The 24,582-nt window shown below is 33.5% G+C and overlaps 2 protein-coding genes across 4 annotated transcripts in view; both read right to left on the bottom strand.

The window, feature by feature from the left end:
- Positions 1–24,547, bottom strand: part of LOC133299697 (short chain aldehyde dehydrogenase 1-like) — a 44,564-nt gene extending 20,017 nt beyond the window's left edge. Inside the window, exons 1-3 of one of the 3 annotated variants that reach the window (XM_061499182.1) lie at positions 15,122–15,403; positions 14,725–14,776; positions 13,085–14,076 (exon numbers count right to left, since the gene is read on the bottom strand). In XM_061499182.1, the coding sequence (XP_061355166.1) occupies positions 13,272–14,076; positions 14,725–14,756 (837 nt within the window). In that variant the 5' untranslated portion in view covers positions 14,757–14,776; positions 15,122–15,403 and the 3' untranslated portion in view covers positions 13,085–13,271. Of the gene's footprint in view, positions 1–13,084; positions 14,077–14,724; positions 14,777–15,121; positions 15,404–24,500 lie in introns of those variants that run through there. The other 2 variants (XR_009749964.1, XM_061499180.1) reach the window with 2 other exon arrangements.
- On the bottom strand, positions 1,774–2,777 carry LOC133299691 (short chain aldehyde dehydrogenase 1-like). The gene is made up of 2 exons (XM_061499175.1): positions 2,737–2,777; positions 1,774–2,581 (listed from the first exon to the last, which is right to left on the bottom strand). Exons 1-2 carry the CDS (start codon positions 2,775–2,777, stop codon positions 1,774–1,776), a joined length of 849 nt encoding a protein of 282 aa, XP_061355159.1.
- Positions 24,548–24,582: the final 35 nt, after the last annotated feature.

Raw genomic sequence — 24,582 nt, 5'->3', positions numbered from 1 at the left:
GATTTATGAGATTATATTTTCTTACGTAATAAGATAAGATATTTTATGTTGGACTCATAAATTTGCATGGATTTCACTGTAAAGAAAAAGATGAAAAAAAGTATAAAATGAACTTATATCTTTTTAAGTGTGTTGGAAAGATTTATTATCTCCTATCATATAGAATTAATATTTCCCATGATTTATATAATAAAACAATTTTCGTACACTTCTTTCAATTTTTGTATTATAATATAGATTATATATATATATATATAATTTTTTTTAATATATGAATCTCACGTAATTTTTATCTCTAGGATATAAAAAGATTCATCTTATATAATATGAAAATTATAAAATCCATAAAATGAAGAATATTACTTTTCGCATATTACATTATTATTTTTCCATACACACACGTATAATATGAGTCATATTTTGTATTTTTCTCTATTCTATATTTAATGGGACTGATGTTATATTTTATGCGTGCGTGAAAAGATTTTTCCCTTATGTAACAGATAAAAGTAATATCCCGAAACAAAAGCATTGAAAAACTTCTTGATATATACATATCATCAACCGAGTTAAATGGAGCACGTGAATCTCCAGAATATCATGGTTTTAGCCAAGATTCTAAACCCATAAGGCATAAGCTTTCTCGATGTTATTTGTCGATGTAGATAGAAAGCAGATTGCATCACTTTTGTGCTTGAGGGATTAAGGGTGACTTCCGAACTTCCAAAAAAGTATATTTTATGTTTCCTTTATTTATTTTAGAAGAATTTTTTATAAAAGTTAATATTATTTAAATTTTTAAAAAAATATTTAATTTTTGAAAAAAATATTTGATTTTTGATTTCGGTATTTTTTAGAAGTTAAAATTGTTAGCTTAAAAAAAATAGATTTTTGATAGGATAAGATATTGTTACTATAAAATAATGTTACTACCATATCTTAACCGTTGATTTTCACCGATCAATAATTATTATTTTCATAAATCAAACTCATTAATTAATTATTAATTCAAAATAAATGATAACTGTTTATTGACGAAAATCAACAGTTAAGATATGGTAATAATAGTATCTATCTTTTTTTTATAACTTCTGCTTTTTAGAAAACAGACATCCAAACAGACATTTTTTTGAGAATTTTTTTTTTCTGAAAAAAAAAACAACTTTTTCGAGAAAAAAAACATATCCAAACGAGCCCTAAAATGAAAGAGGAATATATTTCTCATATTGTTTGATACAATTTTATTTCATACAATACACACAAAAAAAGGATGGAAAGTTGGGAACTAAAGAGAAGAGAAAGAAAGACCAAAAAATGAATCTCATTCACTTTTTGTGTGTGCATAAATTAATTTAATGAGAGATAGACATATTTATCAAAATTAAAATATGAACATGTTATAAAAACGAGATAAATTAATTTGTTATAATTAAATGATAAAAGCGGTATACATGAAGAGAGCTTTATACCACCTTACATTCTGTCTCGTTGGAACCAGACTAATCAAATAGTCAAATAAGTGGAGAAATAAAAAATTGATTTGACAAAATTAAATTCTTAAAGAGAGAGAGAGGGGGAGAGAGATATAAATATCTTTTATAAATGCAATAAGTAGCACATACTGATACCATCACTAATTTAGGTTCATATTCATTGGCAGTACATATGCACCAAAACGAGTTTAATTCGTAGGTTCATCCAATCTCTGGACTTTATTTAGCCAAAATTAAAAAGAGAGCAGCTTATTACTCCAAGTAACCTACAATTTGAAGATTACAATTTGGTCTTAGCAGAAATCTTTGTCAGAGCTTCTTTGACAGAAACATTGGTGACACTGAAACCTCCATCCACAACTAGATTCAATCCACTCACGTACTTGGACTCATCGCTGGCTAAAAACAAAGCTGCTTCCGCCACATCCTCCTCCTTCAGAACCACTCCCTTCAAGTTCGCCGCCTCTGCATACACTTTGTCTGCACTCTCCTTGTCCAATCCGGTTCCAGCCATTAGAATAGGGGTCACCACCGCATACGGTGAAACACAATTAACTCTGATTCCATGTTTCCCAAGTTCTACGCACAAGTTTTTCATCAAACCCACTATTGCATGCTTAGTTGAAGTGTAATCATGTTGTATATTAACGGCATGACTCACCGAAGCTACGCTAGCGGTGAAGATGATGCTCCATTTCTTTTCGGGAATCATTACCTTAGCGGCGTGTTTGGCCGCAGAGAAAGCACCGTAGACGTTGACCTCGAAAACCCTCTTCAAGGCTTCATGATGAAGGGACAGGATTGAAGGGTTCAAATTGCCATGAGTGCCGGCATTACTGAACAAGATGTCAAGTTTTCCATGCTTCGAGACCGCAGCATTAATGGCGGTTTGAACGTTGGAATCGTTACTGACATCGCAGTGAACATAGGAAATATTGGGGTTTTGGACGGCGTCGCAAAGGGAGCGTCCGAGATCGTCTTGGACGTCGGCGATGATGACCTTGGCACCGTGGCGAAGGAAAAGCCTTGCGGTGGCTTTGCCTATGCCTCTAGCTCCTCCAGTTATCAATGCAACCTTGTCCTGTAACCTGTAAGTGCTCCAAAACGAGAGCGAAGATATACATTTTTAGTGGTATATATATTATAAGTTAGCAGAAGTATCATTCATTATATATATATATATATATATATATATATATATATAGAGAGAGAGAGAGAGAAAATTTGAGTTGTGGTTGATTACCTCTTTGCGATTGGAAGGACTGAGGAGGAGAACCCTTGCATCTTGCTTCCCATGCCTTATTGGTCAATAAAAAGGCAATCACATTTGCATTTATATAAAGTTATAAACTAATTGTTGCATATATATGATTTATATTTTGAAGGGAAACCTTCAAGAAAAAAAAACCTTTAACTTTTGTTATAGTTTCTTATCCTCTCCCTAAAATTTTAAATTATTTAAACCCTTAACTTAAAGCTTTTTTTTTATCATTTATTCTCTAAGTTAGTAGGTAAGTACTAAATAAACTTTAAATAATAGTATAAATGATTCAAAAAATTTAAATGGGATTTTATGAAATTTTCTCTATTTTTAATTTTTAATTCAGATGAAGACTTTTTTTTTAGGGGAATACAAAGAAAGCTAATATCATGGTGAAAAAATCTTCAATGTATCAAAAATATCTAATTCTGTACTCCTTTTTACTAAAAAGAAAAATTTATTAAGATTTGGAGAGAAATATATAAAAAAAAAAAGTATGGGTTAAAATGAAAGAAATTTTTTCTATTTAATAAAAGGAAATATCGAATTTGGTGGTCCCGAGTTTTTCTCCATCATGGTGATTGTCCAAGTCATTATAAGAGATATTTTGTCTATGTACACTACTGATTGGGATCTTAATGAATGGATATCTATATATCGGTGGCTTAACAGCAATATTGAAAATGGTTCTAATGTCATATTAAAAATAAGACCAAAATGAGCAAGCATGGTTTGGATTAGCTCAAAAAATTATCAAAGTTATTATATGTAAAATTTTGATTAGAGATTGTCACAGTTCATTTAAATCGAATTATTAATATAATTCAATTTCATCAAATTAAATCGGTTTAGATAAAAGGCTTGATTCTTAAATTAGTTAAAAAATATTTAATTTTTAAACTCTTTAGGACAACCGTGGTTATTTATAATGCGATTGGATTCAATTTACAATTCAATTCAATTTTCTATCTTGCATCAAATGAAAACAGAAAAACGGTTCCATTATAAACCTAATCAATTTAGAAAAAATAACAGATTTTAATCGGTTCAAAAAATTAATTTGATCCTTAAACTGATTAATATATATATATATATATATATATATATATATATATATATATATATATGAGAAAAATATTTCTCAAGCAACTTGAAATAAGTTTATCTCCAGCCACCCAAAACTACGTCGTTTTATTTATTTATTTCATTATATTAATTGATTCACCTTTGATTGGTTATGATTCTGTTTTTCTCTCTCTTCCTTTACCACTATTGATCCATCTTTGTACGGTTATGATTTAGTAGCCAGAGATAAAATTATTAAGTCATATATATATATATATATGAAAAAATATTTTTCCGACAACTTGAGATAAGTTTATCTCCGGTCACCCCAAAACTATATCGTTTTGTTTATTTATTTCTTTATATTAGTTGATTCATCTTTGATTGGTTATGATTTCATTTTTCTTTCTCTTCTTTTATCACCATTGATCCATCTTTGTACGGTTATGATTTAGTAGCCAGAGATAAAATTATCTCCAGCAACTTGAGAAATAATAAGCCCATATATATATGGGTTTTATTAATCTCATGTTAAAGGAGATAAGTTATCTCATGCCATAGAAACAAACTTGTGGGCTCCACCACCTGAAAAAGAAAAAGAAAAAAAAGAAAAAGATGGCACAATTATCGAAGGATGTATAGGAGTGAAACTTATCACATATAACATAAGAGTAATTTTTTCCTATATATATATATATATATATATATATATATATATATATATATATATATAATTGTTTATTATACCATCCATTTCAGTTCATTTTATATATATTTTTCACCCATTAATTCTAATCACATTTAGGAAGTCAGGTGATATTATAACCTACTTTGGTGCAATTGGGTCGACAAAATAGGCTCAACTCGGTGAGCTGAGTTTTATAACCCACCTAGCCCATCCCGCCTAACCCGTCAATTCGCCGGGCTGAGATTTTTTTGGATATTTTTAATATAAAATTGGTTCAGGTTGGAGGGTTAACCCGCCATGCCCGTCAAACTGGGCGGAACAAATCGAGTTTTTCACCCCTCTCAAAAGCAGGGAAGACTAGATTATTTTTTGACGAATTGATGGCGAGGTGGGGCGCCCATTTTGCCACCTCTAGATGCAATATATGGATCTTATGCTCTTTGTTTACTTTGGCCATGTTTTGTTGGTCGGTGTGATGAAGCGATATACCAAAGGACCGTGCGTGAGGCGGGACTCGCATTTGTAGGATGATATTATGCGTTGCTCGATTTTTGTGATGGTTGATTAGATACTCACCTGCTACGACAATATTGATGAGGTAGCCTTCTTGTGCTTTGCACCCGTCGTATTAGGATTTGGTTATGGCGGTGACTGTTGTGCATTCACCACTATTAGGTCTGAATCGAAGTTTATCGATCCTCACAGATGGCGTCAATGTTTGATCCGAGAGGATCATAATGTCCAACCAGTGGTTGGTAATTATATCTTGGTTCAATACCGTCGCGTGAGTTCATGGAAGAAACGTCGCAAGGGTAGCAGATCATTGTGAACAATAATAATGGGGTATAGTCGAAGACGTGCACAATAATAATGACGTATAGTCGAAGACGTGAGATATGTGCACAATGACAACTAAGAGAATATGGAGTGTACTTGGTTGGCTGAATCTCTTTTTTATATATGAGTTATCTAATATAAGTAAAATTTTGGGCTTCTTAAAAATATTGAGGGCCCAATATTTGAACCTCTAGTAATATGATAAGATTAATATCTTATCTTATAGGATTGTTTTCTTATTCTCTTAAGTGATTATGTGTTGGAAGCTATTAGATATGAGCCCATACGACGAATCCATAATACAACGAGCGTATAAGTTTTCTCCACTTATGTGATTGTAACTTGATCAATTTATAACCAATGTTTGACATCCCACTCTTATTTAAATTTCAATGTTTCCAACAAGGACTACTTCCTTCTATAAATCATGCGAAAAATTTAGACAAAAAATATTTAAGAAATTTTTCTGTATATTATTAAATATTTATCAGTTATAGACATTAGTAAATGAACAAAAGTGGGATTAGTCTCATCTCTTCTCCGTAGCGAAACACAATGCACCCGTTGTTTCAATGAAAGGGTAGCCTTCTGACCGTACACTGAGGACAAGGTGACCAAAGAGGTTGAATGGGGATACCCTCCACGTTATTCTAAAAAAAAAGAAAAGAAAAAAAGAACGAAAGTATCTAAAAATCTGTCAATATTTTTTTTGTCCATCGAAAAGCTTTACTTATTTTTGTATGTTTTACAACATGGGGTAATGTTTTCCTCCTTTCACATGACACAAGCAATTTTCCTATAGACACATAAAATGGGCCCATTACTTTTCTTTTATTTTAAAAATCGTGGCTCCCACAATTGATTGTCTCTATGACATGACCTAAGAATTTTCCTACAACATAATACTTGTTTTCCCCTTACAACATAAAGGGAGAATTGACACGGAATAAACTAGTCCAATGAATAACATATTTGGGCAATGATTTTCTCCATCCACATGTGAGAAGATGAATTTCTTGCATATATGTAACGACCCGAAATTTAAAAAATTAATAAACAATGGAGTCGCCACCAATTTTATTTACTTTGGAAAAATTGGAAAACCTTTTATTGCAAACTGGTCTTTAAAATTATAGATCAAAGGTTCGGGAGTGTAATTATGCGCAGGGAAGGGTGGAAACTTAATCCCACTGCACCCCTGACACATCCGTTTAAAAACGGTTACCTTGAATTAATTGTGCGAATTATTAATAGCTTTTAAAAATATTTGCTTAATCTCTTTTAAAAAATAATATAATTACTTAGGAAGTGAGGAAACTAAATTATTAAAATTTTATTTTTAGCTTGACGGAAAGAGTTCCGCTCCGACGTATCCTCCGGTACAGTGAGGAATTCAAAGCTACGTCGTTCTTAAAAAAATATTTGTATGTTGGCTGGTTTTATATTTTGGAGTACCAAGCTGTCACAGCTAAAATAATTCTGATCACACTCAGGGTTGACAAGCCGTCACGGCTAAATTACCCCCTTTAAATGATTTTAAGGTTATAAAAAAAACAATATATGATAATTTTAATGAGTTACGAATCATCAAGCCGTCACGGTTAAAATGATCCATAACCAAACACGCAGGATTAAACAAGTCGTCACGGCTAAATCACCCTTAGGCGTAATTTTAATATTATTATATGTTTTAAATTGATATGAAAATATGATAAATTTGATTTGTTTCAGATCATCAAGCTGTCACGGTTAAAATGATCCGAAATGAAATATAAGGGATTGACAAGCCGTCACGGCCAAATTACCCCTTTTACGTGATAAAATGATTTTATTGTTGTTGCTTATGTGTTGATTGAATTTATTTTAAAAAATAATAATAATAATAATTTTAAAGAAAATCATTGGAAAGTTTAGGCTTTGATGATTTGTATTGGTTTCAATAATTTTTATTAGTATAAATTTTCAATCACCAAGCCGTCACGGTTAAAATGATTCAAAAGATTACGGGATTAACAAACCGTCACGGTTAAATTATCCCCTGAGGATGGATGACCATATATATCAAAGTTGAAAATCATTGGGTTGATTTAAAATAAGGCTCTATTAATTTATTCTCATGTTTTTATCTTGTTTTTTTTGTACTTTGTATTTTATATTAATGTTGTATATAATGTATATCATAACATAAACAAACAAGTAATAATAATAAAAGAAACAGAAGAGACGATAATGTAACCACTATTTTTTATTTTATTCTTGTAGTTTTAGGAATATTTAATTATATTTCATCAACAAATAGATAAATACATACCCAACACAAAAAGGTAACCGTTTAGTGACATAAATATGAAATATAAAGAAACACGGACAATTTGGTTATTTTGTTTTTTTTTTCTTTGTTTTTTTTTCTTATTAAACTACTAGCACACGAAGTCACAAACCACTATGTAGTTTAATATGTGAAGATCCAATTCACATGGAGGTACAGAATCATTATATATATTTTTCTTTAATTATTTATTTTATTAGATTTTAAATAAAACCAGGAAACAAATATGTAAGAGGAAATAATACAACTCTTCTTTCTACCCCTGCACATTAACGTGTCATTTAACATTTATGGTTAAAAAAAACGGAAAAAAAAAAGAAAAAGAAAAACGTACTCAAAAGAATATGCATTCATATCCACATGCACAGTAACATACTATTACAAGTTATTGAATGAATATTTAAAGGAGACTACTATGAAATTTTGGAAATAGAAATGTAAAAGCAAGCGGAGAAGTACATGAGAGAACACATAGACTAAACGCTCAGAAACCAATTATTTTAAAAATGACAAAAATAGAAGAAGAATTTATGATGGAATGAATGCAGTAAGAACTCGACAACTAAAGACAACACACATGCTACAAAACAACTATCTGTGATTTCGTGAATCATTAATCGGTGTACTTTCCAGAACAAGACACAAATATTAGACTACTATGAAGACAATCTAAAAGAGCAAAGTGTGTAGATGAGTTACTTGGACGCCTAGCTGCAAATTCTCCAGCCGGTATTTGAAGGAAAAAAATCTGAAGCCCCACCTAAGGGTGATTTGTAACAACACACTTATTGTTGGCAGTGTATTCATAAGTTTAGAACTCCTTATTATTGGCAGTGCAAATTCTCACTGCTTTCCTCCAATCATTCTCTTCTTCTATCTCTAGTTTCTTTCATAAGTTTCACTCTTATTTTTATTTTTAGCTCCTGGTGTTTCTCCTATGACCCCTATATGGATAAAAATGGCTTTCCTTTTCTTCTCTCCTTCTCTTTCTTTTTTTCTTTTTTTAACCCCCCCGAGGAGTAGAGCTCTCCCTTTTTTATAGAGTAAGCCTTCCCTGCTTCCTCCGTCCCCTTTTTTTTTTTTTGATGTCTTTCTCCAAAAAATAAAATGGCTCTCCCCCATCGCTATCATGCTCCAAAGTGTGTCCATGATGTATCTGATCTAAAAGTTTGAAATGATGCAGCCTCTGCATATTGCAGTGTTGTCTCCTTATTTTGATGATCATCCTTAGGTCTCTTTTTCTGTTCTCATTTTTGCTTAGTTCTTTTTGCAATTTCAGCATTAAAGACTTTTGTCTTTATAACCAAATGCCTGATCTCTAACCATACAAAAAACTTTGCCTCCAGACGTGTCATTGTCCTCCTCTGCTTTATATGATTTGCTGCTCTCTTTTTGCTTTTGTTTTACCCTCTTGTCTACTTACCTCAACATGTATTGGACTTTGCATGTACGTTGTCATGTGCAGAATTTGGCATCTAATTACCTTAGTTTTCTTTTTGTTTTTGTTTTTTTTGTTTTTTTTAATAACAGCTAATTACAAATTATAAAAAGCAATATTTTCATTTAATTTTTCTTTTTTAAAATCTATTTTTATTTTATTTTAAGAAAATAAAGGTTCAGAATTTAGATTTTTTTTTAATATTTGGAACAAAATTGGGTGTTCACAATATACATCGAGTTGCATGTCAAATTTGTTTTTATTTTTTATTTTTTTAAAAGCTTATGGTCCCACCATTTTATTTCAGTAGGAGATAAGATTTTAATTCCTGTAAAATAAGAAAAGTTTTTCCCAACATTTTTTTAGCAAAAAAAGTTATAGACATGATAAATATGAACATTAGATTGAGAATTGAACGAATTTCGTTCCTTTTTGTACATCTCTTTTATTATTGCCCAGGAGAACATTTGGTCATTTTAAAAATATATTACACATGATATTGTTTTTTATTTATAAATAAAGATAGGTTATATATATAACTTTTTTTCCTTGCAACCAGTTTATTACTGTTAGATCAAAATTAAATTAATGACTTTTACCGTGTAAAGAATCACTTCAACTCAAAATCTTAAGGTGTTGTGGGAAGACCTTTTTAATAGTCTATATTATTTTCTAACACACACCTTGCACAAGAGCCCATTGAGCTTGAAACGTGGATATTGCACAGGTCCAATCTTTTGTTTAATTTGTACTTATTTAATTCCACAAGTGGGGGGACATGAGGATCGAATTTGTGATCTTATGGTCACTGAGACTCTGATACCATATAAAGAATCACTTCAACTTAAACCTTTAAGGCATTGAGTGAATGTTTTTTTAATGATTTATATTATTCTCTAACACACCTCTCACTCAAGAAGGCTTTGGTCTTGAAACGTGAATATTACACAGACCCAATTGATTGCGTGAGGGGATGTGTTAGAGAATAATATAAACCATTAAAAAGGCCTTCATCTAACACCTTAAGATTTTTTATTGAAGTGATTCTATATACGGTATCAGAGCTTCAGTGACAAGGTCATGAAAAAACACACACAAGATAAACCATAAATTGAGCCTGTGTAATATCTACTTGTTGCGTATAATCGGCAAGTGCACCGATCGTACCAAGTAATAAAAGAGTAAGTAGAGATCGTCTCCACGAGGATTGAGGCACCAGAATTATTTTAACTATTCCTTTCTTGTTGGATGAATAAAAGTTGGTTTGAGAATATTTGTGATTGTAAAAATTTAGAATTATTCAAGACTTGTGAACAATTCAAAGTTGCTTTTGAGAACTTGAGAATAAAAGATTAAGATTGAGAAAATATTGAAAAAGACTATTGCGGTAAAAGACGCCAACACTTTTCTGATCCCCACCTTGCAATATTAATTAATGTTTACATTTAATTACCCATTGATCAAACAATTCACCATCTGTTAATTGATTAGTTAAGCCCTAATTCCTTAGTGGTCTTAACTTTATTAACCCTATTAGAATCCTAATCCCTTAGAAATTCATTTTCAAGTTAATCCTTTAAACCGGTGAATTTTTCACGTTTGCAATTCCTGTACCCTATTCCTAGTGTATACATGAATTGTTATTTTACCCTCTATCAGGAACTAGAATTTCAATATTCCTATTGAAAACCTTAACCCTCGCAATCCCAAAAGAGTGATCAATTCTAGAAGAATTATAAGATGAAGAACAGGATAAAATAAATGCAATTGAAATAATTAAATATAAAATTTAACCAAACTACAAGGGGTTTACATCAAGGGTTATGACCCTTACCACAATAATAAAAAAACTAGCCAACCATTATCATGACTGGCATAAAATTATATAAGATAAAGATAAAGAGTGTGATTACAAAAAGAAGACTAAGAAGAATCCTCCGTTCCTCTCCTCCTTCTGCAATCCTTGTTTCCTTCCTCTCTGTCGTCGAAAAGTCCCTGGTTTCTGTCATAAACCTCATTTTTATATATCTCATATCGCTTTCCAAAATTGCCCTTTAAAAAAAAGGCACGGTGATTTTTCTCGCAAACTGGCGCGGGTCTGCGCCATAGTGGCGCCGGTCCGCGCCGTAGTTTTGTCACTTTAAAAACCACGGACTGCAAAACTCGCAACCCGGCGCGGGTTGGCGCCGAGTGGCGCCAACTTGCGCCAACTCTTTGGATTTTGGCCCAACCCGTGTGTAGTCACGTCAACAAGCTTTTTACAATTTTGTAGTTTTCACTTCTTTTACCTATATAAACACAACCAATAGGTGAGAAATATCATTTATATGGAAAGAATCAATATAGTAAGCAAATATGCATATAAATTGCTCTTTTATGACTCAATTCTTATCGATTTCAGCTTGGAAAATTACATCTGCCAGAGGCACATCACTATGCTTCCAAACCAAAGCCCTCTTGTGTGAGGGAGTGTGTTAGAGAATAATATAAATCATTAAAAAGACCCTCTCATTAAACTCTAACTAACAAAATTGGGACGAGAGCAATCTTTATATGCAATTTTTTTTTTTTTGAGATATTTCTCGTATTTGAAAGGTTAACTACATGCTTTTGTTATGTCAATCATATTGAGATTTATTTGAATATATGCAATTCTATCAATTAGTGACAATGAGTATCATCCATCATGGTCACATAAACTAGTCGATACTTTGAAATTTACTCTAATGATTGATATAATAAAACAAAAGGAAAAATATTTTCTCATGTTGCATTAGAATTCAATTCTCATGTTGTGACCCTTTGATTTGTGCGCAAAATTTTTTTTTTTCTTTTTTTAATAAATGTGAAACCCACCACTATTTGAGTCACAACATAAGAATTCAATTCTTATGCAACATAAGAAAATCAAACCCCTAAAACAAAAGCATTGAGAAACTTCTTGATATATACATATCATCAATCCAGTGAAATGGAGCACGTGTATAGCCTATAGGGAACGTCGCGGTTTTAGCCAAGATTCTAAACCCGTCAGCTTTTTCGATGTTATTTGTGTGGATGAGAACTGAGAAGCACCTTTTTGTGTTTTTTGTTTTTTTTTTTTTAAACACGTTTTTGTTGTGTGTGAGGGATTAAAATTAAAGTATAAACACGGTAAAGAAAAATTAATTCAGCCAAAAAATTTAAATCGATAAATTGTGGGACTTCAATGATTTTTTATTATATTTTTCTAACAAATATCTTATAAAAACAAGATAAATTAATTTGGAATATAATATTATGTCTATCCTACCTACTCACTTTTAATACTATTAGATCAAAATCTTAAGAGGAGAAAGAAAAAGTAAAGGTTAATTGAAATTCTAATCTAACTATGTTGGAAAGAAATACGTAAACTAAACAAGAAAAAAAGATAGGTATAAAGAATCATTCAACCCAAAACCTTAGGGTATTGAGTAAAGCTACATTAATAATTTTATATTTCTATAACACATGCTTTCATGCAAGAGCGCTCTAGACTTAAAGCGTGAATATTGCACATGTACAATTTTTTGGTCTACCTAATGTTGCAATGGCCCATTTTTGGTTTAGCTTATGCATACTTAATTCTATCACAAAGAGAGGGTCGATAAGGATCGAACTCGTGACCACTTGATCACACTAGCTCTGAAACTATATAAAAAGTCAATTCAACCCAAAGTTTAAGTCACTGGGTGAGAATCTTTTTAATGGTTTATATTATTCTCTAACAATACCCATAATATTTTATCGCAATTAGTTTGCGTTATAACTAAATGATAGTTTGTGTTATAACTAAATAATAAAAATGGTATACATGAACCATCTTTCATTCTCTCAAATTCGAACCCAACTAATCCGATAGTTAAATAAGTAGATAAATAAAAAAATTGATTTGACTAAATTAAATTCTTAAAAATGGAGAGGGAGAGAGATGTCAATACCTTTTATAAATACAATATGTAGCTGATACTGATACCATCACTAATTTAGGTTCATATTAATTGGCAATAATACATGCACCCAAGCTTTCCACTGTTGAAAATGAGTTTAATTCATAGGTTCGTCCAAAGTCTGAACTTTATTTAACCAAGATCAAAAAGAGAGCAGCTTTTTACTCCAAGTAACCCAGAAATTGAAGCTTACAATTCGGTCTTAGCAGAAAACTTTCTCATAGCTTCTTCAATAGAAACATTGGTTGCACTGTAACCTCCATCCACAACTAGGTTCAATCCACTCACGTACTTGGACTCATCGCTGGCCAGAAACAAAGCTGCTTCCACCACATCCTCCTCCTTCAGAACCATTCCCTTCAAGTTCGCCGCCTCTGAATACACTTTCTCTGCACTCTCTTTGTCCATCCCCATTCCATCCATTAGAAGAGTGGTCGCCACCGCATACGGTGAAATACAATTAACTCTGATTCCATGTTTACCCAGTTCCACGCATAAGTTCTTCGTCAAACCCAACACTGCATGCTTCGTTGCAGCGTAATCAAGCGGTGTAACCACATGAATCACCGAAGATACGCTAGAGGTGAAGATGATGCTCCCTTTCTTTTCAGGAATCATTACCTTAGCGGCGTGTTTGGCAGCAGAGAAAGCACCGTAGACGTTGACCTCGAAAACCCTCTTCAAGTCTTCAAGATTAAGGGACAGGATTGAAGGGTTCAAATTGCCAACGATGCCGGCATTGCTGAACAAGATGTCAAGTTTTCCATGCTGCGAGACCGCAGCATTGACGGCGGTTTGAACGTTGGAATCGTTACTGACATCGCAGCGAACATAGGAAATATTGGGGTTTTGGACGGCGTCGCAAAGGGAACGTCCGAGATCGTCTTGGACGTCAGCGATGATGATCTTGGCACCGTGGCGAAGGAAAAGCCTTGCGGTGGCTTCACTGATGCCTCTAGCTCCCCCAGTTATCAGTGCTACCTTGCCTTGTAACCTGCAAGTGCTTAGTGATGTATATATGGTTATTGTTAAGCATAGGTATAAAAATAAGAGATTTTACACTTTCATTCATTTGTATCGAATCAATGTTCTTGAATACGTATAAATACATATAAGTGGAATCAATTCAATCAATTGTTAAAATGATTATGTATGTAAAATCAAAAAGTCTTATTCATAATCTCGACTTTTTTTAATTATTAGTTTTATCCTTTAATTAATTACTAATCTCAAATAAACTATAGGGAAAACTTCAAAAATTTCCTTGAGTTTTTTCAATTATCACTTACCCCCTCACAAAATTTTTGAATCATTTACATCCTTATTTAAAAAAATTTATCACTTACCCCCTGATATAAAATTTCTTTATCATTTACCCCCCTCACTTAGGGGTGTAAATAATAAAAAAACTTTAAGTCAAAGGGTAAATGATTCAAAATTTTGGAGAGAAGATAAATGATTATGAGAAAAGTTATTAAGAGGTTTTTGAAGTTTTCTCTAAACTATAACCATCATATATTCAAATATCAACGGCTAGCACAGAGAATAAGATTTTTCAATCGTATATATACTGAAATAAAAACATCCTAGGTTAGCAGGAGTATCATATATATGTACAGAATTTGAGTTATGATTTGATTACCTCTTGGCGATTGGAAGGGAGCACCCTTGCATCTTGCTTCCGATAAGCCTTACTGGATAAAAAGGAAATTACATTTGCATTCATATAATATAATGTTTTACAATAAGGAGATGCTATCATGGTCCCGGACTCTGTCAGCAAGTTCCCCAAGTCACCACAAGTGAAGATAAAATCATTATTTATTTTTATTTTTTTAGAAAAAAATGAGAGGATGGGAAAGACAGCAAACCATCTCGTGGATTATCCAAGTAACAATTTATTCGGACTATATATATTTTACTTTTATTATACTTAGTGTCCTGCATATAAGAAAGGATCCATTTACATAGAGTTCCGTGGTATATATTTCTAAAAAAAAAAAAATTATAAAATAATCTACCGTACACTGAAATATTACCTGATTTTGAAGTTGAAAAGGTTGACAAAATTAGATGAGAGGTCAAGAATACACTAAAAGAAAGTGAGCCATGTTGAATGTAGTGAGATTTTCAGAAGTGAAGGGTTGAGAAGAGGGCGAGAGTAAGGTTGGGAGAAGGAAATGAGAGAGACGAAGAGAGCTTTGGATGATTTCTTCTTGTTTTTTCATTCACCGGACCACTTAATGCAACAACCATGATTGAGAATACATCAAACGACGGATAAGCAAAAACTTCAAAACTGACATTTGGAAATACTCCTAACATAAACAGTTAATCCCTATACTGGGCCCATGTGATTATCCTTCAGATGTGAGGGAGTTCTGTTCTTGCGTTTGGGCCTTCCTCCTGTGGCGCTAATGGGCTTAAGCCCTTCATTAATGCTACCCTGTCTTTATATCTTTGATCAGGGTAACCTCAATCACATTCCCGTGTACCTCACACAAAGGGCGAATCTGGCATCAAAATTTGTAACAAGATAATAATTAGTCATGAAACACTTGACTAAGGTTAATGAATTGATTTGTGTATCTCAGCATAGTGTGTGGTGTGCTTGAATTTTCCTCGAGTAGTCTGATAAAGGAAAGTATCTTCATGACTCCTGTAATATTCAAAATCAAATACATCTTTTACTAAATTAACTTATTTTACCTACTATTTCCTAACGCCGTTAGATTAACATTTTAAGAGAAGAGAGAAATAGTAAAAATTAATTGAGATTCTAATTTAATTATTTTTGAGATTAGTAGGCAGAGTATGCATAAAAAAAATATATAATATCCTATTTTAAAGAAATAATATAATTAACTTTACCCATTTTACCCATCCTTTTATGGTTATTGTCACCTAAATCCCTTTTATCAAATTTTTAATAAAAGAGTACCTATATCTGTAATACAAAAAATATGCTCTTCAAGAGGAGGGTTAGGATTTATACTTTTTTTTTAGGTAATGAATTATTGATGGTAAAGTCCCTATTAGGAGTTAATATTTATCATATTATATGAGATAAAATGAATAAAAATATATGAAATCTATGTGAAGCGATATGAGGAGAAGAGAAAAAAAAATATAGACCACATATATTTTTTTATATATATAGAAGATAAAATTATTTTATTGAACATTAATCCTTACATTTACTATCTAAACTTTTAAGTTTGTGTATTAGCAGATTTTTTTATTAATGATGGCTTAGTTAATCACCGCCATTCTCCACTTAATTTTATGGAGAAGTGCTTAAAAACGACCGTCTGCCGTCAATAATTATTATTAGTGATGACTTTCTCAGGTTACAGATAACTTTTAACTGTCATTAATAAAGAATGAGCAAATTTCTTGTTGGGTTATGGTTTGTTTAAGACAATTTTCAATTTATTATTTCTATCACCTCATGGCACCGTCGGGTATCGACCCAACTACCTCAAATTCAACTACTTATGGAGTCGGTGCTCCAATGCTCCTTGTTTTGGCTTCCTTCGTTGCCCCCGCTACTGCTATTTTTGCTGCCATTTTTGGGTTTCAATTTTTGAGTAATTAGAGCAAGAGTCCGTGTTCCGTACTAAAAAGTAAGTAACTTCAATTCAAAATATTATTTTTTTAAGAAAATTATAATATTATCATTAAACTGAAAATTTTGTTAGAGAATATAGACACATGGTGCAGTGTTTTGATAAACAGATTTGTTATAGAGAAAAACTATTCTCATGTTACATGAGATAAGTTTTTCCTCCTACACACCCTTCGATAACTGTGCCACCTTTTTCTTTTCTTTTCTTTTCTTTTTTGAGGTGGTGGAACCCACAAATTTATCTCTATGACATGAGATAACTATCTCCTTTAACATGAGATTAATAAAACCCTTTGTTATATTATAGATGACATTTTTGTCTTCGTGAATATTTATTGTACTTTTTAGCGAACTTGTACTCAAAGGTACTTTTTTTCTGGGCAGGCATATAGTTTGCTTGAACCATCAGCGAACTTGGTGCATTTCAGATATGTGGCACACTTAGTTCGCTACTTGTAGCAGCGGACTTGTCCAACGTGTCAGCATTAATTGTTGCAGAGTTCGCTACTGACACAAGCGAACTACGTGTCTACCAGAAACGTGACACGTCAGCACACAGAGTTCGCTGCTTTGTTGGGCGAACTTGCCCTCGTAGCAGATTGGTAAATTGCACTGTTGGCGCGTAGCATTTAGGGAAATAAGATGGGGAACAGTGAGACTTTGGTCACTGTTCCACAATTTCCTCTCTTGCTTTCCGTATCTGGCACGGCGATACAATAGGGATAGTGACCAAAATATCACTGTTCCCTATCTTTTTTACCTAAATGTCATGCCAACAATGTTATTTCCCAATATGTCACGTGGACAAGTTTGTTGGATACTGTAGCGAACTCTGTTTGCTGATGTGTCACGTTTCTGGTGGACAACAAGTTCACTACGCTGTAATAAATAGTGACAACTTGGACAAGTTCGCTATGACTTACTCGACATAGTTCGCTCGGGGTGCAAGCGAAATATGTTTGGGAAGCTAAAAAGTGTAATAGCTACTAACATAGTACCCATTTGGAATTGCCTCAGGATTTATTCAAATGGGTTACGGTCTTGCTACTATTCAAGGATGTGTATTCCTTTGTGGATTTTCTTGGGACACCAAATCTCAGGATTCAGATTTCTGCTATAGTTTGAACTCAAGAAATTTGCGTTCATATTGATTAGGCATTTGGGCCGGTTGCTCTTGGGCATTTTTCTATATTATTTTCATTTATGAATATCGAGGAAGAGAGGGAGAATAAATGCTTTGAAAAATCAAAGTTCTAAGCATCTGGGATGGTGATTATCATTCTCACTATTGTAACATTGCATTTTCGTTTATCTATATTGGGTATTTATTATTGATGTAAAGAATCTTTGGGCCTGTTGCATTGTCCACGCTTCAAGCTCAAAGGTTCTTTACATAGTATCAGAGCGTTCAAAATCTCATCGCCTCCCACTTTCTTTGTAGTGGAATTTTCATATGTAGGTGAGCTTGTATGTTGTCCACCATTCAAGCCCAATGAGCTCTCGTGTGAAGGGGCATGTTGAGATATATAGTCTCACATTGGCTGTATGAGCAACTAATGTGGAGTTTATAAGGCCTTGTGCACTCTTACCCTTTGAGCTAGCTTTTGGGGTGGTGTATCCCAAGGTTTTTTACATGGTATCAGAGCCTCGTCGCCCCCCACTTTCTCTTGTGGACTTTCTTAGCACAGGTAGGCTGGGCTGTTGCATCTTCCACTCTTTAAGCCCAATGAGCTCTCGTGTGAGGGGGCGTGTTGAGATATATAGTCCCACATTAGTTGTATGAGCAACTAATATGAAATTTATAAGACCTTGGGCACTCCCACCCTTTGAGTTAACTCTTGAGGTGATGTATGTCAAGGTTCTTTACCATTGAAAACCTGCGAAGCATTTTCTCCGCCACAATTCCATGCATATTATAGATTTCATGTTCGAGGAACAGTGACCATTGTGCCACTGTTCCCACTGTTATTTACCTAAATGCCACGCACCTGAACTTTTTTCCCAAACTGCCACGCGGGCTAGTTTGCTGGGAGTAGTAGCGACCTCGTAATGCTGAGCTGTCAGCTTCCTGGTGGTGTCAGAGTTCGCGACTGACGCAGGCGACCTCTGTTGCAATTAATGCCTGACCAGCCAGGCCACGTGGCGTGCATGCAAGAGAGGTCGCGACGGTTCAACCAAAGCAGTGGACGTTTCCAACTCGAAATCACCATCAACGTCTGTATCCGACGAGTCACTGTCAGGGACTAGACCTTCATCAACCTCCTCCTCGGAACTATCAGTACGCCCCGATGGATCATCTACTTCATTGGCATGAATCACATCTAAAGGTTGTGTTATTGGGGGAGATGATGGTGGGGCTGACACATTCATATCTTCCGCATCTACTTCCGGCTCTTTGTTAATGTCTATGGAGTAACTGGTAGGGATGAAACATTGAGTGCTTGCCTCTCTACCGTTGTTTAGTTCCGCATATAACTCGATGTATGAGGACTCTCCATGCTGTCGAAATGCATCAACTACTAGTGACACATCTTCATCCTCAATCACCTTCACAGCAACCCATTGCACGGGGTTACCAGAAGCACATCTAACAATCAGTCGAGACAAGGATTGACCTCGTTGTAATCTCAACTTCTTGTATATTATTTTCTTGAGCTCATTATATTTGCAACGCGGACTCATGCGGAAGATCTTCGTATCTCCTTCAAACACTTGATCGTTCGGTCCAAAATATCTTCTCCCATTGTAATATAGAAGGCATATTACATCATTGTTATTCTCACTCATTATGTACTGAAAATAGAATTCACACACAGAAATGGAAAAATTTCCTTTGAAAACGAACGAGAATGAATGACTGATCGAGGAAGGGGGTCTAAATATAACACTGAGTTCGCTTTATGGCCCAGCGACCTGTAACTGTCGGCAAGTAGTTCGCTGACCAAGGCAACGGACTTCTAGGGAACTGCCACGTGGCACCTAGGTCGCCTTGGCCCCCAGCGAACTTGGCTGGGGTCAGACACGTGCCATCTAGGTCGCTTGCGTAGGCAACGAACTCAAAATACGTTGCAGGCTTTATTTCACCCAAGTTCGCTACTGACACAAGCAAACTTGACAACCACCAGCTTACTGACACATCATCATGCCTAGTTCGCTACTACTCCCAGCGAACTAGCCCGCGTGACAGTTTGGAAAAAAAGTTCAGGTGCGTGGCATTTAAGTAAATAACACTGGGAACAGTGGCACAATAGTCATTGTTCCTATGTTCGACAATTAAAAAGTTTGCAAAGTTTCCTTCAAGATGGTATGTGCAGTGCAGGCTTTCAGGCACAAAAAATCACGTCACATCACTAGAAGAAAAAATTGAATTCGACACAAAAAGTCATGTAACATCAAAATAAATTGAAACTCTGTTCGAGACACACACAAAACATCAACTCACAATCAGTGGCGGAGCCAGAAAATTATATGAAGAGGGGCAAAAATTTATCAAATTCAACTTATAGAATTTTAAATAAAATATAATTTAACAAGTATACTAAATTGACGAATTTAACATAAATTACTTCATTGCCATGTGCCATGTCAACAATAAAAAGTAAGAGAGTCACAATCTTAAACCAAAAAATATGTACAACGGTCTCAAGAGATGCACCCATTAAATAATTTTAATAACAAATATAATCACATAACTAAAATAAATCCAAAAAGAGGAGGAAGCTCGTAGAACCCAAATTAGGCGAGTACCTAAAACTAACATCATAAAGTTTCATAATGCCCACATCACTATAGACCCATATACTTCAGTTATCAAGCACCATAAAGCTAAACAAATAAATTCCAAAAATTATTGCAAACTATAATTATTTTATACCCATTTTTTTTTCTTTCACTTTTTGTTGGTTTTTGAGCATTCGAACAACATGAAACTACAAAAAGATCAAAACTTTACAAAGAGAAAGTGAAAATACTCACAACAAGAAAATGGGTATCGAGCTTCTTTCTCATGCTAACAGATTTTGGGTATCAAATGAAGCAAAAGAAGGAGACTTAGAAAGTGAAGTCGAAAGCTTTGAACAAAAAGATTGTACCGATCATCAACAAGATGAAATCAATGCAACTCATTTCAGATCCAAAAGGCACACACTACTAGTTTTGCTAAAGTAACCCACTAGTTATGAAAACTGAAATATACTGTGTATTTTTTTTTGGGATGTAGACAGTTTTTTTTTCAGATTTTAGAGGGGGGGCAGCCGCCCATGCACGCCCCCCATGTAGGTCTGCCCTTGCTCACAATCCAATACGAGTAAACAGTAGCTAAGCTTCCCAAACATAGTTAGTTTGGACCCCAGTGTCAGGCACACCTAGTTCGTTTTAAGTGGTAGTGAAATTATGCAAGTTGTCAGTATTTATTACAATAAAGTTTGCTATTTTAGATAAGAAATTTGTTATTCATAAAGAATGTGACACATCAGCAAACATAATTCATTATAATATCCAACAAATTTTCTCACGTAACATATTAAAAATAACACTGTTGATATGTCATTTAAATAAAAAAGATACAAAATAGTGATATTTTGATCACTGTTCTGATGCAATAAGAAAAATGTGAACCGACGAGAAAGAAAATTGCGGCAGAGAACATCATGGCTTACGTCAGTTCATAATGAGCACATGCAATTCTATCAATTATTGACAATCATCCATCATGGTCACATAAACTTGTCGATACTTTGAAATTTACTTCAATGATTGATATAATAAAATAATTTTTAACATATTTTTCGATTTTTATGTTAACATAAGTTTTATATATGGGGTTTGATTTTCTCGTGTTAAATCACAATTCAATTCTCATGTTGTAGAGATAAAAATTATGTGGGGCTCATGTGTTAGAAAAATTATATGTAGGACTCATGTCAGCACGGAAATCGAAGGATGTGTAGAAAAATTTGAATTCTCATGTTAAATGAGAATTATAAAACCGTTTATATATATATATAGGAAGGATCTGTTTACAAATTTATGCAAATTGTACTATGTTCTTTCAGGAGAAGATAGTGTGATTAATGTTCTCTCAGGAGAAGATAGTGTGATTAATATTCTCCCAGGAGAAGATAACGTAGTTTGTAAATAAAAAAATTTGTAAATAAAATTGCTCTATATATATATATATATATATATATATATATATATATATATATTAGTCTTATGTTATATGAGAGTAATTCTCTCATGCTATAGAGAGAATTCAAGTGGAGCCTACTATTAAAAAACAAAAGGAAAAAGAGAGGGTGCGATTTTCGAAGTGAGAGAAAATGAGATAACTATCTCATATAAAATGAGAGTAATATTTCCTTATATATATATATATATATATATATATATATATATATATATATATATATATATTTTTTCTAATATGTAAATCTCACGTAAATTTTATTTTTATGATATAAGAAGACTTATTTTATGTAATATGAGAACTATAAAATTCATAAAATAAATGATATTTATCTTTTTGTGTTACATAAATAAAAAATCTTTTTATGTATACACAAAATATAATATGAGTTTTACTTTGTATATTTCTCTATCCTGTATTTAATGGGACTTATATTGAACTTTATCTATGTAAGAAAAGATTCTTCTCTTATATAACGTAGAAAAATAATATCCCGAAACAAAAGCATTGAAAAACTTCTTGATATATACATATCATCAATCGAGTGAAATGGAGCACGTGAATCTCCGGAATATCATGGTTTTAGCCAAGATTCTAAACCCATCAGCTTTCTCGATGTTATTTGTCGATGTACGAAAGCAGATTGCATCGCTTTTGTGCTTGAGGGATTAAGGGTCCGATGGACTTCCAAAAAAAGAGAGAGTATATTTTATGTTTTATTTATGGGAATAATGTGTGTTATTTTAAAAAATATAAAATTATGTCATTTTATATGAGAGATAGATCATTGAGAAGAGAGTGAGAGAGAAAAATTTTAAAGATGTGAGTCTCGCCTTTTCATGATAGTGAAAGAATACAATATGTGTCAATTAAAATGACACACCTTTTTTCCTTTGTTTATTTTATAAGTGTTTTTTTTTTATAAAAATTAATTTTATTTAGATTTAAAAAAATATTTGATTTTTGAAAAAAAAAAATTGGTTTTTGATTTCTGATTTGTTTAGAAGCTAAAATTTTTAACTTTAATTTTTTTTTTGATTTTTTCATAATTTCTGTTTTTTTTTTAAAGCAGACATCCATACAGACATATTTTGAGATTTTTTTTTGAAAAAAAATAGCTTTTTCAAGGAAAAAAGCACATCAAAACGAGCCGTAAAATGAAAGAGGAATATATTTCTCATGTTGCTCTGTACAATTTTATTTCATATAATACACAAAAAAAGGTTGCGACTTACTAAAGAGAAAAGAGAGAATAAATTAATTTGTCTCATGTAATGTGAGAGACAAATTTATCAAAATTAAAATATGAACATGTTATAAAAACGACATAAATTATTTTGTTATAATTAAATGATAAAAACGGTAACCATGAAGAGAGCTATACCACCTTTCATTCTGTCTCGTTGGAAACAGACTAATCAAATAGTCAAATAAGTGGAGAAATAAAAAATTGATTTGACAAAATTAAATTCTTAAAGAGAGAGAGAGGGAGAGAGATGTAAAATCTTTTATGAATGCAATAAGCAGCTGATACTGAAACCAATCACTAATTTAGGTTCATATTCATTGGCAGTACATGCACCAAAACGAGTTTAATTCGTAGGTTCATCCAAACTCTCGACTTTATTTAGCCAAAATTAAAAAGAGAGCAGCTTATTACTCCAGGTAACCCACAATTTGAAGCTTACAATTTGGTCTTAGCAGAAATTTTTGTCAGAGCTTCTTCGACAGAAACATTGGTGACACTGAAACCTCCATCCACAACTAGGTTCAGTCCACTCACGTACTTGGACTCATCGCTGGCTAAAAACAAAGTTGCTTCCGCCACATCCTCCTCCTTCAGATTCAGTCCCTTCAAGTTCGCCGCCTCTGCATACACTTTCTCTGCACTCTCCTTGTCCAACTCGGTTCCAGCCATTAGAAGAGGGGTCACCACCGCATACGGTGAAACACAATTAACTCTAATTCCATGTTTCCCAAGTTCTACGCTCAAGTTTTTCATCAAACCCACCACTGCGTGCTTCGTTGAAGTGTAATCATGCGGTGTATTAACGACATGATTCACCGAAGCTACACTAGCAGTGAAGATGATGCTCCCTTTCTTTTCAGGAATCATTACCTTAGCAGCGTGTTTGGCTGCAGAGAAAGCACCGTAGACGTTGACCTCGAAAACCCTCTTCAAGACTTCATGATGAAGGGACAGGATTGAAGGGTTTAAATTGCCATGGATGCCGGCATTGCTGAACAAGATGTCAAGTTTTCCATGCTGCGATACCGCAGCATTGACGGCGGTTTGAAGGTTGGAATCGTTACTGACATCGCAGTGAACATAGGAAATATTGGGGTTTTGGACGGCGTTGCAAAGGGAGCGTCCGAGATCGTCTTGGATGTCGGCGATGATGACCTTGGCACCGTGGCGAAGGAAGAGTCTTGCGGTGGCTTCGCCGATGCCTCTGGCTCCTCCAGTTATCAGTGCTACCTTGCCCTGTAACCTGCAAGTGCTCCAAACCGAGAGCGAAGATATACATTTTTAGTGGTATATATAATATAGGTTAGCAGAAGTATCATATATATGTATAGAATTTGAGTTGTGATTGATTACCTCTTGGCGATTGGAAGGACTGAGGAGTAGAACTCTTGCATCTTGCTTCCCATGCCTTATTGGTCGATAAAAAGGCAATCAC

Source organism: Gastrolobium bilobum, unplaced genomic scaffold, assembly GCF_033153095.1.
Source record: "Gastrolobium bilobum isolate Gb01-03AN ecotype WA unplaced genomic scaffold, APGP_CSIRO_Gbil_v1 utg4102, whole genome shotgun sequence".
NCBI classification, from domain to species: Eukaryota; Viridiplantae; Streptophyta; class Magnoliopsida; order Fabales; family Fabaceae; genus Gastrolobium; species Gastrolobium bilobum.
Note: the sequence above shows the minus strand (reverse complement) of the source record. Positions and strands in the feature narration are given on the sequence as shown.